We start from the raw sequence: 15,370 nt of genomic DNA, 5'->3' as shown, positions 1-15,370 counted from the left end.
CAAATACACCAAATTTAGTAGCTTTGCTTCTGTGCCTGAATTGTAATGGCCCTAGAGAAAAGATTGACAGGTTAGTTTTGGTTTTTCATATAAATAGAACCATCCACCGTGTACTTTTTGTTTGGGCTACTTCAACCTAGGATAATTTTTTGATTCCTTTGTCTTGTTGCATTTATCAGTAGTGAATTCTTTTTATTGCTGCATAGTATTTCATTGTGTGGTTATACTATAATTTGTTGATGAATACTTGGGTTGTTCTCAGATTTTGACTATTAAGAATAAAGGTATTCCATACATCGTAGATTTTTTTCATTTTTTTCCTCCTGCTTAACACCTAACTGCAATTGCTGAGTAATATGGGCAATGTATATTTAACTTAAAAGCAACAAACATCTTCCAGGGTGACAGTATCATTTTATATGTCCACCAGTAGTGTAGAAGAGTTCCAGGAGTATCAAATTCTCACTACTCTAGGAGACTACTATAGGGACTATGTAGCACTCCCTCATTTGTGGTTCCAATTTGAATTCCCCTGTTGACAGGTGATCTTGAACATGTCCTCATGTGATTATTGGCCATTCACATATCTTCTGTTATGAAGTTTTTAATCTGTTTATTAATTTGTCTTATTACTCTTGAGTTATAGGAGTTCTTTATTCTGAATACTAGTCCTTTATGAAATGTATCATTGGGAGAGGCAGTCTTCCATGGGTCCTGAGTTTCCCTGCATCTAATTGCTGGCTATGCCAAGAACGCAAGGTTTGATTGCTCTTTACCCATCCCATTTTTCTGAGTTGCATTTGCAGTGAGTAGCCTGGAGAGGTGAGGTTTTGCCTCCCTCTGCACAATGAGCATGCCTATTACTGCTCACTATAAAAATGGTGAATCCCCCAAGCTCTGTGTTTTTCTCTTATGATGCAATCCACTGCATGTGCAGGTATTCACCATGGGCCCTGCATTGTCCCCGTGCGATTGGGTGGGTTAGGGACCCAACACATGCATAATGAAGTCCTTTGGCTCTAATCCAGGAGTCTTGTGTTTTCTGCCAGCATCTGTGAAATAGTAACAGGCTAACTTAGCTTGTAAGTTGAAATCTCAGACTCTATACAGTTGAAATCTCAGACTCTATACAGTTCTTAACTGTATTGCAAATATTTTCTCCTGGTTTGTGCTTACCTTTCATTTCCTTACCGAAACTAATTTAATAAGAGACTTTTGAATTTAATGAGGTACAATATTTTAGTTTTATAGCTAGTACTCTTTGTGTCCTATTTAAGAAATCTTTGCCTTCTCCAAGGCAGGGAGGATTTTTACCTGTTTTCTTCTAGATGTTTTATAGTTTTAGCTTTCACTTTTAGGTCTAGGATCCAGGTTCACTTTCTTTCATATGAAAGTCCAATTGTTCTAGCACCATTTGTTGAAGAGATTCTTCTTCCCCCCATTGAATCACATTGGCAACTTTTGTGAAAATCATTGACGATCTAAGTTATATTTCTGGACTCTCTATTCCACTGATGCATGTATCACTCTAATTTGATTACTATAGATTTACAGTTAATCTTGAAATCAGATAGTGTAAGCCCCCCCAACTTTGTTCTTTATCACAATTGTTTTTCCTGTTTTAGGTCTCCTTTATTTTCATATAAATTTTAGAATGTAGTTCTCAATTTCTACAAAACACTTGATGGGATTTTGATAGTCATCATTGATTGAATCTATGGATTATTTTTTTCAGAAAATGTACTTAATGAATTTCTTAATAAAATTAAGTCTTCTGATCTGAGTATGGTATAACGTGTTTATTTTTGTAGGTTGTCCTCAATTTCTCTCCACAAATTGTGTTGTAGTTTTATCTGTAGGTATTTCCTTTTTTCTTTTTTTAAAAAAATACTTTTTTCTGGGATACAAGTCCAGAACATGCAGGTTTGTTACATAGGTATACACGTGCCATGGTGATTTGATGCACCCATCAACCCATCATTTACATTAGGTATTTGTCCAAATGCTATCTCTCTCTTAGCCCCCCAACCCCCCGAAAAGCCCTGGTATGTGAGGTTCCCCTCCCTATGACCGTTGTTCAACTCCAACTTATAAGTGAGAACATGCAGTGTTTGGTTTTCTGTTCTTGTTGTTAGTTTGCTGAGAATGATGGTTTCCAGCTTCATCTATGTCCCTGCAAAGGACATGAACTCATTCTTTTTTATGGCTGCATAGTATTCCATGGTGTATATGTGTCACATTTTCTTTATCCAGTCTATCATTGATGGGCATTTGGGTTGCTTCCAAGTCTTTGCTATTGTGAACACTGCTGCAATAAACATACATGTGCATGTGTCTTTATAGCAGCATGATTTATAATCCTTTGGGTATATACCCAGTAATGGGATTGCTCGGTCAAATGGTATTTCTAGTTCTAGATCCTTGAGGAATCGCCACACTGTCTTCCACAATGGTTGAACTATTTACACTCTCACCAACAGTGTAAAAGTGTTCCTATTTCTCCACAAGCTCTCCAGCACCTGTTGTTTCCTGACTTTTTAATGATCACCATTCTAACTGGCATGAGATGGTATCTCATTTTGGTTTTGATTTGCATTTCTCTAATGACCAGTGATGATGAGCTTTTTTCATATGTTTTTTGGCCACATAAATGTCTTCTGTTGAAAAGTGTCTGTTTATATCCTTACAGTAATTGAGCGATTTTATGATTGGGACATATCCTATTGAGTGATAATAAAATGAACTAAAGCATTAAGATTTTTGGATGCCTGAACTCATCTCTTTAGTGATGTAGCTGTAAGGACTTTATAAAATGTGGATTCAGTTAGCCCTCATTTCATGGAATGGCATCTTTTGGTTCAATTGAGTTTACCTATTGCTATTCAGGAGTTGGAAGAGAAGAGGTTCCAATGTTTGAAGTAATTAAATCCTTATTTTTCATAATACAAATCAAAGGTAATAATGAATATTTAGAAATCTAAAAATATCAGGTACATTATTTAGACATATTAAGTAACTATCAGAAGAAACTGTTAAAGGAATTGAGAATTATTGTCTTTGTGAGACAGGGCTAAGATGTAGGATAGGTGGTTTTTGTTTTTTATCTTTTAATACCACTTTTATTCTTATCCACATGCACTTATTGGTTATTCTTATACTTAAAAAGTATTTGCTACATGGAGCTTACTTATTGTTGAAGAAAAAAATCTATTTATTCAGTTGTGGTTTATTTTGATCCTACCCAAATTGCAAGTTTTTAGGTAATAAATTTAGAATGGGCTATAAGAGATCATCTAGTTAACCTCCACTGCTATATTTTTGGATAAAAATACTGGCCTGACAGCACACACAGGAAACTTGAAAAATTTATGATATCAAGAAATTGTAAACAACCTACTTGCCCAAGAGCCAGGGACTAATTAAGTAAATAATGCAATAGTCTGTAGGCAGGAAGAGGTCATATTCTTTATGGCTTATGTGTTAAAATTGGAATATGTTCATGAAATATTGCTTAAAGATAACAGTAGCCTATAGAACAATAGGTATCAAACGATGTTTTAAATAAGTAAAGTGTATTGTATTAGTTTTTTCTCACGCTGCTAATAAGATGTACCTGAGACTGGGTAATTTATTTATTTTTATTTTTATTTTTTTTTGAGACGGAGTTTCACTCTTGTTGCCTAGGCTGGAGTGCAACGGCACGATCTCTGCTCACTGCAACCTCCGCCTCCCAGGTTCAAGCTATTCTCCTGCCTCAGCCTCCTGAGTAGCTGGGATTATAGGCATGTGCCACCACGCTCAGCTAATTTTATACTTTTAGTAGAGAAAGGGTTTCTCCATGTTGGTCAGGCTGGTCTCAAACTCCCGACCTCAGGTGATCCGCCCGCCTCAGCCTCCCAAAGTGCTGGGATTACAGGCGTGAGCCACTGCGCCCAGCTGAGACTGGGTAATTTATAAATAAAAAGGTTTAATGTACTCACAATTTCACATGGCTGGGGAGGCCTCACAATCATGGCAGAAGGCAAAGGATGAGCAAAGTCACATCTTATATGGCAGCAGGCAAGAAGTGCCAAGCGAAGGTGTGGGAAAAGCCCCTTTTAAAACCATCAGATCTCGTGAGAACTCACTGACTATCACGAGAACAGCATGGAGGTAACCGCCCTCAAGACTCAATTACCTCCTACTGGGTCCCTCCCAAAACATGGGATTATAGGAACTAGTATTCAAGATGGGATTTGGGTGGGGACACAGCCAAACCATATCATATATGTTTTAAAATATAAATATATGCAAATATATTAATATTCTCTCTATATATGAGAAAAATGCTTTATGTAGAAATACGTTAACAGTAGTTATTTTGAGGCACCTTTGTTCCTGTTGCTTTTCTGTGTTTTCCAAATTTTCTCTGTGAAACAATCAATCCTTTGGTAATTCAGAGCAAAAAGAGACATCAATAAGTGCTGTGTTGGTGCAAGTTGAATATGTTCTTTGAATGATATCAGTGACTGCGGTAAAAATAATCAGATGTTAATTTTCATAGCTTTCACCATTTCCCCTTTTATTTTCGGAGATTGTACCATTGAATTCTTCTTTATTAAATTACTACTTTGATAATGACATGAATAAAAATAACCCGTCTTTACAGTGCTAATTTGTTTTGCTTTATTGGGAATGTTTTCTTGAATAACATTATAGTAAATTAATACAAACAAAAAACGTGAAAAACACCTAATTTCCTACCACTTCACCTGATCTTCTTTTGAACTTACACAATTCATTTCCTGCCGTTGGAAGGTGAATCTGTAATTCAAATAATAGAATTCAGAACTTTATTGTTCACCATCCTCATCATTTCCTATCTAGGCTGTATAGGTACCTTCTCAACAGATCTCTCTGCTTCTGATCTCAGAGTAAAAGTCCAAGTTCTTTGAGTGGACTATAAAACCTAAGTTCCCTCCATCACAGCATTTTTTTTTTTTTCCTGTATCTGCATGGTTAGCTGTCTTATCTCCTTTAGACTTTTTATTTAAACACTCAAGTTTGAGGCCTTTGAAGTCTTCTCTGTGAGGCTTTCTTTGACCATCCTGTTTAAAATTGCATGTCTCATATGATGCTACTTACTCTGTTTCCTGCTTTTATTCTTCTCTACAGCATGTATTATTTACAGTGCAATGCATTTTCGTTATTTTATGTATTACCTGTTTCTCCCCATATGTAGTAAAGCTACATGTAGGTAGGAAGTTCAATCTCTTATTCTTCTTTCATCTCTGCTCTATTCTCAGTACTTAAAACAGTGCCCAGTATTTAGTAGGTACTTAATGTTTGTTGAATAATGAGTGAACTCTAACTCTTCTAATTCGTATTTCACACTGGAGTGATCCTTCCAAAACTCCCCAGGAGAGCTAATTGCTTAGTAGTGCTCTATCACTCCATGATCTGGCCTCTATCTTCAGTTGCATATGTTTTTGTTTTTCTCTGCATGTGTACGTGCGTGTTATGTTTTGGTCTGGAAGTTAATTCCTTTCTTATTCTTTGCCTCCCTAATGCTTACTTACAAAAGAAAAACCAGGAAGATGTACCCCTGTTATGCAAGCTTCCCTGATCTGTTCTGCTAAGTTAGATGTTCTTTCTCTGAGTCTCTCAGTGCTGTGTTACAGGAAGTAGACTGTACTGAAAATTATTATTTTCTTGCTTGCATTTCTTCCAGACTTCGCTTTTTGTTAATCCATGTGTCTACAGTGCCTAGAACTAGGCTTATAGTGATAGCTGAATGAATTAATACCTAATAGCCTTTTCTACACTGCTCAGAATACTAATTTTAATAGGGTAGTTCTTATATTGAGTTTTGAATTTTATTTTGTGTGTGCCTAAAAATATTACTGTATTTTAAGACATTTTCTGTATTACACAATTGTTCTCCATGACATTTTACATTTGAGAAAGCAGTTATTTCAATTTGCACACCTTCTGATGTTATATTACTATCTGTTGTGGATACCACAGATTATGAATGCGTAGATTTTTGGGCAGAAGAAAGGAAATTATCTACCACCCTTGCCCAAATAGTGCTAACTATAGTAGTTATGTGCTGCTGTTAGGGGGATTAACTTGTTATTTTTTAATGGATAATCTCCATGCAGTATTAATCAAAACATTTTTTGACTTATTTTATAGGGAAGTCTTAAGAGAAGCCGACAGATCTCACCTCAGGAATTCATTCATGAGCTGAAAATGGGGTCTGCAGATGAGAGACTTGTCACATGTCTGGAGTCTCTCCGAGTGTCTTTGACCAGCAATCCTGTGAGGTAATTCATCTATTTGAACACCAACAGGGCAGATGTCATTAATGTGTTCTTTTAGTTTAATACTTTTTTTCATTGTGCCTAGTAAACCTCAACAGTTTCTCAAAGTACAAACTGAATACCTAATATTTATATGCAGGAAGAAATATAGTCTCAATAGTACCTTTTGCATTTATTACTGAGTGGTACATTGCTCAGGGACTTTAAAAAAGCCTTTTGCCCACATAGAATTTTTAGAAACTCAAGGTGTTTTCTAAAAGAGAATTGTCATGTGAGAAACTATTAATTTAATATGACTGAGTTTCGCCCTGAATTTTGTCATTGTATATTTACTTGCTGATCTTATTTGACACAGTAAGAAATACCACTAATTAATTTTTTGTGTTGTTGGAAATGATGTCATTGTAGGGGCCTATAGGTTAGTTTTGCTATATTTACCAAATAAAAGTACAGGACAACCAGAAATATTCAATTCTAGACACACACACACTGTTTATCTAAAGTCCAAATTTAAGTGAGTATCCTGTATTTTATCTGAAAACAGTACCATAGGTGTTTCCATAAGTCAGTTTTGGAATGGGGCTAATTTTTGGTGCCTCTAAGAAATAGTTGTGAACAAAATTTAACAATCAGTGTAAATATATTTTGATAAACTGGACATATTTAAACTTGTCAGATTATTGTATGGTAGGAGACAGACTTGTTAAAAAAACAAAAACCAAGAAGGTGTACCTGAAATATATCATGTATGTTAATTGTGGTGCCTAAAAAGAGAGATTTCAGTCTATTCAGAGGCCATTTGCTAACTCTGAATTAGGTAGGTGGCTAAACAAGAGTATTCTTGAAAAAATTCAAGCAGAAGTTGTTATGAAATACCTAAACAGTCAGAATCAGAGAATTTCAGAGCTGCAAGGATTGTAGATCAGTTTTGGGTTTTCACTGTGTAAGAAATGAATGATTATTTCTGCATAAGAATATATGTATATGTAGTCATGTGTATATATGTGTGTGTGTGTTCTGAAGGCTAGAATTGTATACTATAATTGGAGGTTCATGATATGGAGAAGAATTTGCTCTGATTATTACTTTTTTGGACATTTCTGTGGCTGGGATATCGTATGCAGAAATCCTTGACCGTACATGTATTTAAAAGAAAACAACCTTACCTGCTGAGATGTGAGACTGAGTGACATTTAACTAAGGAGTATGATGAGTAAACAAAGAAACTTTAGTATATTTCAACTTTATTTTTCCATATTTTGCCATTTCCAGTCTGTCCTCTAGACTGCAAACTAATGGTTGGCATGAGACTAGGGTGTCATATGTGTAATTTACCTCACGTTACCAGACACACTGTTTAGCATGTAGGAAATGCTCCATAAAGATTTGTTGATTGAAACAATGAGGTTTTAATTTTAGCCTTCTTTAGTCTTACCTTGGCTAGTGTTAGAAACTGAGAATGGATTGGGGAATTTATTTGACAGGTATATTCATTAATGAAGAGCTTTGGTGTCCAGCTTAATCATTGCCTGTAAAATATGTTCATTTAAAAATATATTTGGCCAGGTATGGTAGCTCAAGCCTGTAATCCCAGCACTCTGGGAAGCCAAGGTGGGTGGATCACTTGAGGTCAGGCATTCCAGACCAGCCTGGCTAACATGGCGAAACCGCGACCCTACTAAAATTACAAAAATTAGCCGGGCATGGTGGCGGACGCCTGTAATCCCAGCTATTCAGGAGGCTGAGGCAGGAGAATTGCTTGAACCTAGGAGGTGGAGATTGCAGTGAGCTGGCATCATGCCACTGCATTCCAGCTTGAGTGCGAGAGCAAAAAAAAAAAAAAAAAATATTGAGCACCTGCTGTTTTCCAGTAGTATGTTGGGTGTGGGGCTTGAGTAAACAAAGCAGATTCACACTGTATTTCTATGGAGTTTAAACATAGGAAGAGGGTATTGGGGGGGTTGACTGGGGAGACAATTCGCACTCATTTCTCAGTTTATCTGTCAGCCAGTGGGCACTGGAAATATTCATAGTTTTTCAATATAATGAGGAGTAGACCCTTTATTTACTACTACTGTTATTCTCCTCTTCTTCATCTACTCAAAAGAGATGTCTGTGCTAATGAAAGAAAACAAAATAGAAGGTTTTCATATACGAATTCGTACATCTTACAATGGATTATTATTGTGATTTTACCTAAAAACACTGGGAAATTATGTCGTGTCTTGTTCATTTGAACCTTATTTAAAGAAGAAAAACTAGAAACTGGTGGAATTGTTTCTCTAAGGATGGACAATTCTAGAATATGTTATTAGGAATCCATGATGTTATCCATGAAGTAGTATTTTTTAATAGAAAAGAATAGAAAATATCATTGGAGAATTTTTTCTGAAATCATGCCACTTTATTTAGAGAGAAAATTGAGAAGATCCTTTTTTTTTTTTTTTTTTTTTTTTTTTTTGAGATGGAGTCTCACTCTGTCGCCAAGGCTGGAGGGCAGTGGTGCAATCTCGGATCACTGCAGCCTCTGTCTCCTGAGTTCAAGCGATTCTCCTGCCTCAGCCTCCTGAGTAGCTGGGATTACAGGTGCGCACCTGGCTAATTTTTGTATTTTTAGTGGAGACAGGCCTCACCATGTTGGCCAGGCTGATCTTGAACTCTTGACCTCTAATGATCCACACGCCTCGACCTCCCAAAGTGCTGGGATTACAGGTGTGAGCCGCTGTGCCGGGCTCAAGAAGATACTTTTGAATATTTCTTCGTCCAGTGTTCCAATTAGAGAAATGACTTAGCTGGATATGTAAAACTTCGAAGTTATGCCTGTGATCAAATTTTTAGACTTTCCTGTTAGTTATGATATGGCTGCTCTTTGAAGCAGTTTTTAATTTTTATACAGTATGTGAGTAAAAAGAATTTCTAATTTTTGTTAAGTTTGAGATCATTGTTAGACCTGTAATATCATTAAGTAAATTAAAGTTTTTTAAATGTCTGAATAGAACAAAAAAGAAAATTGAACTAATTGATGGTTTTCCAATGCTGGTGTAGGTTTAGGATTTATTTAAATAAAAAATGAAGGAAGGCCGAGTACGGTGGCTCATACCTGTAGTTGTGGCACTTTGGGAGGCTGAGATGGGTGGATCACTTGAGGCCAGGAGTTTGAGACCAGTCTGGCCAACATGGTGAAACCCCGTCTCTACTAAAAATACAAAAATTATCTGGGCATGGTGGTACATGCCTGTACTCCCTGCCACTTGGGAAGTTGAAGCACGAGAATCCCTTGAACCTGGGAGGCAGAGGTTGCAGTGACCTGAGATCATGCCACTGCACTCCAGCCTGGACAATAGAGTGAGATTCTGTCCCAAAAAAACGAAAGAAAGAAATCAAGGAAAAAGTAGATTCCTCTGTACTCCCAATTAGCTCTCCCCTCTTGGCTCTGGATATGTAATATTTTTAGAGCCACTCTTCAACTTCTGAAACTGCCTAGCAATTGTGAGCCATGTCAGCCTTTTACTCTCTATGAATTATGTGAAAATCAGTATGCTAAATACTAGATTATTTGCCTTGCTTTATGAAGATTTGATGTAGAGATCACAAACGTCTTCTATTCGTTATTTATTGATTAGTATTCTTGGCGACAGTTTTGTTTTTTTTTTTTTTTTGAGACGGAGTCTCGCTCTGTCGCCCAGGCTGGAGTGCAGTGGCGCAATCTCGGCTCACTGCAAGCTCCGCCTCCCGGATTCACGCCATTCTCCTGCCTCAGCCTCTCTGAGGAGCTGGGACTACAGGCGCCCGCCACCACGCCCGGCTAATTTTTTTGTATTTTTTTAGTAAAGACAGAGTTTCATGTGGTCTCCATCTCCTGACCTCGTGATCCGCCCACCTCGGCCTCCCAAAGTGCTGGGATTACAAGCGTGAGCCACCGCGCCTGGCCTTGGTGACAGTTTTGAGCTAGTTCTGAACACCAGGGAAAAGACCAATTTCTTCAAATTATCAAATATTATTTTTAGTGGATCTTGACATAGTCAATAATTATGTTTGAATTATGGAATACATTTGGGTAGAAACATAAAAAGGTAGACAGCAACATCATTATGATTGATATCAAGCATTTATAGATCATACTCATCTATGCATTTAGCAAATTAGTGATAGAAGGTATCTTTATTTTCTTAATTTGACGTGCCTGTCAAGGGTAAGATTTTTTGTCTCAAAATCTAGGCTTCTCAGGTTTTTGTGTTTTGAGATTTTAGGCATTATTTTCCATTAATCATAGTTAAAATTTTCATTTTCAAATTAACAAGAATAATTTTCTCATAGTTATCTTTTTGTTACATTCCTAAAGAGATTCTTAAGTTGATAACTATAATTTTGAGAAGATCATTTTGGAAAATTTTGCAGAAATGTATGTGTTTACATGAAAACAAGTAAACAGCCTTTGAATGTCATTATTCCATTTAATAAGTGTCATTTTTGGAATCTATTTTTTCTTCATTTCTGGGATTAAAAACACAAAGCAGGTGGAACATCTTGATTTCGGAGTTGATCTAGTTCATACCATATGTCACATGTGTAAAGACAGAAAAACTTGTGACAATCAGTGAGATCAGTGTACTGATTTTTATCAACGTGATCTGAGGAAGTCTTTCAAGATCAGAAATTTGAAGTTGCTAATACTTTGACTTACTTTAAATTTTTAAATAAAATATTAAACATTTCCAAAAGACAATTTGTCATAACAGTAAAGCATGCATCTCCTTGCCTACTAATGAGTCTGTGACATATAATATTGCATATAGCTTTGAAGCTTCCTTTCATCCCTTCTTAATCTTATACCCTCATTCCTAAGCACCCCTTCCCCCTACTATTCTGTGGTAACCACTATCCTGAGTTTTGGGTTTATCATTCCTTTCTATTATAGTTTTAGCATATACATATTCCTCATTAACCTACCGTTTGGTTTTATATGTTTTTGAACTGTATGTTAACGAGTCATCTTCCATGCATTCTTCTGAGAGTTGTATTTCCTCTCAATATTGTTTCATAGATTTATCCATCTTGATGTTTGCAGCTGTTTACATTTTTCCCAACTAATCATTTTTATACCTTATATTTTAGGAATATCTATTATAAATAGCATATGAATAATTTTTTTTACCCCATCTGATAATCTTTGTCTTTATCTGGTAGTTTTAACTTTTTGTATCAATTGTGAAAATATGTTGGAATTTATGTCTGATGTTTCATGTTGAATTTTTAATTTATGCTACTTTTTCCAGGTTCATCACCCAAACTGCTCCTGCTCCTCCTCTTCTTTCTGCTTCTTCCTTTTCTATATTCATCCTTCCTCTTTATTCTCCTTAACTTCTTTTGGAGTGATATTTAATTTCTTATTTTATTTTTCCTCATTTACTAATCTAATCTTAGAAAAGAAATTTAACATGAACACACTTTAAAAAGAAATTTAACTTGCATGTACCTAAAAGGTACAAAAGTAAGCAATATCTCTTCTCTTGAACCAAAGAATACTTTAATATCTTTTTTCACTTGTATGCTAGTTTTGAGTGAAATTTCAGTGTATCTGTTTTCTTTTAGTAAGTTAGATTTTACTATTATTGAGTCATATTATAAATATGTGTATATGTATATATGTTTCTACACACATCATTCTTTTTTATTTTTGTCCCCGCCCCCCCAATTATTTTACTTTTGCTTTAAGTATATTATTAAGATTCCTTAGTGAGAGTGTGATGGTAAAATTCTGTTTGAAAGTATCTTTTTTAAAAATGATATTTAATCAGGTTGACCCACAATTTTTTCTTTTTTTGTTAATATACTTAATGTCTCAAAATATCTATTTGCCTTTGCTTTGGAAGGATAGCCTTCCTAGGGCATGCAATTGAGATGCAATTGAGGGTTTTAGATATCTATGCTTAACACATTGAAGATACTGTTTTCTCTTCTGGCTTTCATTGCTGTTTTTGAGAACTTGGCGTTTAGTAAAACTGATTCCTTTCCAGGTAATCTGCCTTTTCTGTTTGTCTGGTTCTATGATTTTTTTTTTTTTATCTTTGGTGTTGTAGAGCTTCTTTTACGTGTCTGGGTGAGATTTCTTTCTTTTTTATTCTGATAGGGATTTTTTTTTTGGCTTTTTGAATATGGTGGGTATCTTTCTGTGAAAATTTTGCCATTGTTTTGTCAAGTATTGCCTTTTCCCCTCTAATTTTGTATATGTTAGACCATCTTGCTCTATACTTTATTATTTCCTATTCTATCATTAATACTTTGCATTTATTTGTCTCTCTCTGCTACATTCTGGATATATTTTTTAGATTTGCATGACATGTTTTAGAATTTTAAATTAACAAGTTACAAAAACCTATTGAAAATTCACCTTAGGTTAAAAAGTGTTTGAGAATTAACGATGTATTCAGATTCATTTTGATACTAGTAGTGATAATTTCTGAACGGGGCAGGTGGAGTAAAGGTTTTCCTGGGTGTATTTCTTTTCTCTTTTTCCTTTCCTTTGTTTTTCTTTCTCTCTTTTCTTCCTTTCTCTTTGATATTGATACCACGGAGATAAGTAATGCAGGCAGCTCTGTTTTCTTTCCTGTTATTCAATATGGTAGCCACTAGCTGCCTGTGGCTATTTAAATTTAGTTAACTAAAAATGAATGAAAAGAAACACCACAACATATTAATTGCTTGAGAGCCACATGTAGTTAGTGGCTACCATTTTGGGCAATATATATAGGCCATTTCTGTCATTGTAAGCAATTCTATTAGACAGTGCTGCCTAAGGGGCCTTGGTCCTGCATATCCACTTCTTTGATGTATTAACTACATTATTATTACATTCTCAATGTTATATTCCAGATGGTGAGACTATTATAAAGAAAATAAACTCTAACAGATTGAAGATTATTTTTTAAAATCTGCAAGGATGATTGGACATTAATCTCAAGAGAGTCCCAAGGGAATAGAAGAGTGATCTAAGGAGGGTTCCCTTCAGCAGGGAGTGCTGTCTTAGCAGGATGAGGCTAAGGGAGGGAGTGGGCTTTACACCAGGTATTAAGGAATAGAAAAGGAGAGGTGAAGTATGTCCGACAGAAAGTGCTATAGTTATGGTCCCTGGCAGTCATTAGTGTAACTGCCTGTAGCTGGGATGAGGGAATCAGCAATATAGTGCATCATAGAAGTTGTAGAAACATCTCCTCTAGTAATTTAAAAATATTAGTGGGATGCATTTTTTAAACAGAGTTTTCGTTAGAGAGATGTGCCTACTTATACCTCTTAAAGGCATTTTTTCAAGATTACTTTCCAATAAGAAGACAAAAAGTATTAGGTAGGATATTAATATTCTTCTTTACCTCTTTATTTTGACACTGCCATCTATCTTCAAATATGCCTTCTATTATTTCTTAATTGCCATTCAGAGTTTGTAATGTTTATGACAAGTAGCATTGCTTATTAAATAAATATTTGTTGAAAATACCTTCTAATTTTAGGTCATGTGACTGTCCTTTCTAAAGGCATGTCAAATTGATGAAATATTAATGAAAAAATGTCCTGGAAGAAAGTAACTATTAATGTTTTCAAATAAGTATTAACTTATATTTTCAAAGGACAAGCCATTACATTCTCATGCTTTCACAGTCCTTCCAAACCTAGCACCATTTCTCTAAGAGACCTCTAGAAGACTGAATGTTCCCTAGGGGTAGGAGGCTGCCTCTTTTGTATATTGTCATTCATTCTATAGCTTTTTTTTGGTTTATAGATGTAGCAAAATGTTGTATAAATATTTAGTTTCAAAGTGTATCTGTATCTTAAAAGCTTTGGCTTTGAATACAGGGTTAACAGTAAACAAAGAGCACATGGAAAATTTATTACTTGCTTTTAACAGACACGTATCTTCTACAGATGGTAAATAAGAGCTGCTCAGCTCAATTTATAGTTGACCTGAGAGGGCCTGGAATTGTAAAGTGCTCCAAATCTATTTTTTAAAGTTATATCTATATCTATATATGCTGTACATATATACATGGCATATATACATATATGTATGGCATATATATCTGCCATATATATCTCCCAGTTTATTTAAAATATAAATTTCTATTTAAATGGCCAAGATTGACTATCTTTTTTAAAAAAATTATGTTAACATGTAAAGTGAGTCACAATGTGACACAGAATCCAAAATCTTCATTTTTAATGCAGTTTCATATAACTACGAGAGCTCATTTATTTCTAGATTAGTTATATTCAACTACTCTATTAAAAAATAGATTTTGGACCCTATATTACTGATATTTAAGTATAACCGAGAGAAAATTTAGCTAAAACCTAATTATTTGAGCTGGGCATGGTGGCACATGCCTGTAGTCCCAGTTACTTGGGAGGCTGAGGCAGGAGGATCTCTTGAGTCCAGGAATTCTGGGCTGTGGTGCACTGTGCCAATCAGGTGTCCACACCAAGTTCAGCATCAATATGGTGACCTCCTGAGAGGGGCAGATCACCAAATTGCCCAAGGAGAGGTGAACTGGCCCAGGTCAGAAACAGAGTAGGTTAAACTCCCATGCTGAACAGTAGTGGGATTGTGCTTGTGAATAGCCACTGTACTCTAGCATGGCAACACAGTGAGTCCCTGCCTCTTAAAGCAAAACAAAACAAAACAAAGCAAAACAAACCTAATTATTTGAAACTACCAGTTTACTGTTTAAAAGACAACAACAGAAGGTAGAGCGTTAAGCCAAAACAATTTGGAAAAAAAAACTCGTTAAACTTTACAGTTTCTTATGGATATAAAGGTGGAATATAATAAACTTTCTTTCTTTTTAATTGTTATTGCCTGTTTTCTGAGAATGTAAACCTTATGTGTTTATGGCTTTATAGCTATCGGTATGAAGTTATTAACTGAATATTTTGGTTTCTTTGGTTTCTGTTGAAAGATAAATATTTTCAATGAGAGAAATTATTGAACTGCAGATACTAAAACCTCTAGTTATTAGTACTTTACATACAAAGAATCAGTATAGTTTATTCCTTAGATTAATTTTCTGGGCTTG

General features: G+C 35.4%; 1 protein-coding gene across 4 annotated transcripts in view; it reads left to right on the top strand.

The window, feature by feature from the left end:
* DIAPH3 (diaphanous related formin 3) overlaps nucleotides 1-15,370 on the top strand; it is a 496,362-nt gene that overhangs the window by 117,402 nt on the left and 363,590 nt on the right. For all 4 annotated transcript variants that reach the window (XM_030813469.1, XM_012506844.2, XM_030813468.1 and 1 more), the window contains one exon: nucleotides 6,178-6,308. In XM_030813469.1, coding sequence (XP_030669329.1) covers nucleotides 6,178-6,308 — 131 coding nt within the window. The remainder of the gene's footprint in view (nucleotides 1-6,177; nucleotides 6,309-15,370) is intronic.

The sequence above is a fragment of the Nomascus leucogenys genome, chromosome 5 (genome assembly GCF_006542625.1).
Source record: "Nomascus leucogenys isolate Asia chromosome 5, Asia_NLE_v1, whole genome shotgun sequence".
Classification (NCBI taxonomy): domain Eukaryota; kingdom Metazoa; phylum Chordata; class Mammalia; order Primates; family Hylobatidae; genus Nomascus; species Nomascus leucogenys.
The sequence above is the reverse complement of the archived record's forward strand: the minus strand, read 5'-3'. Positions and strand labels throughout refer to the sequence as shown.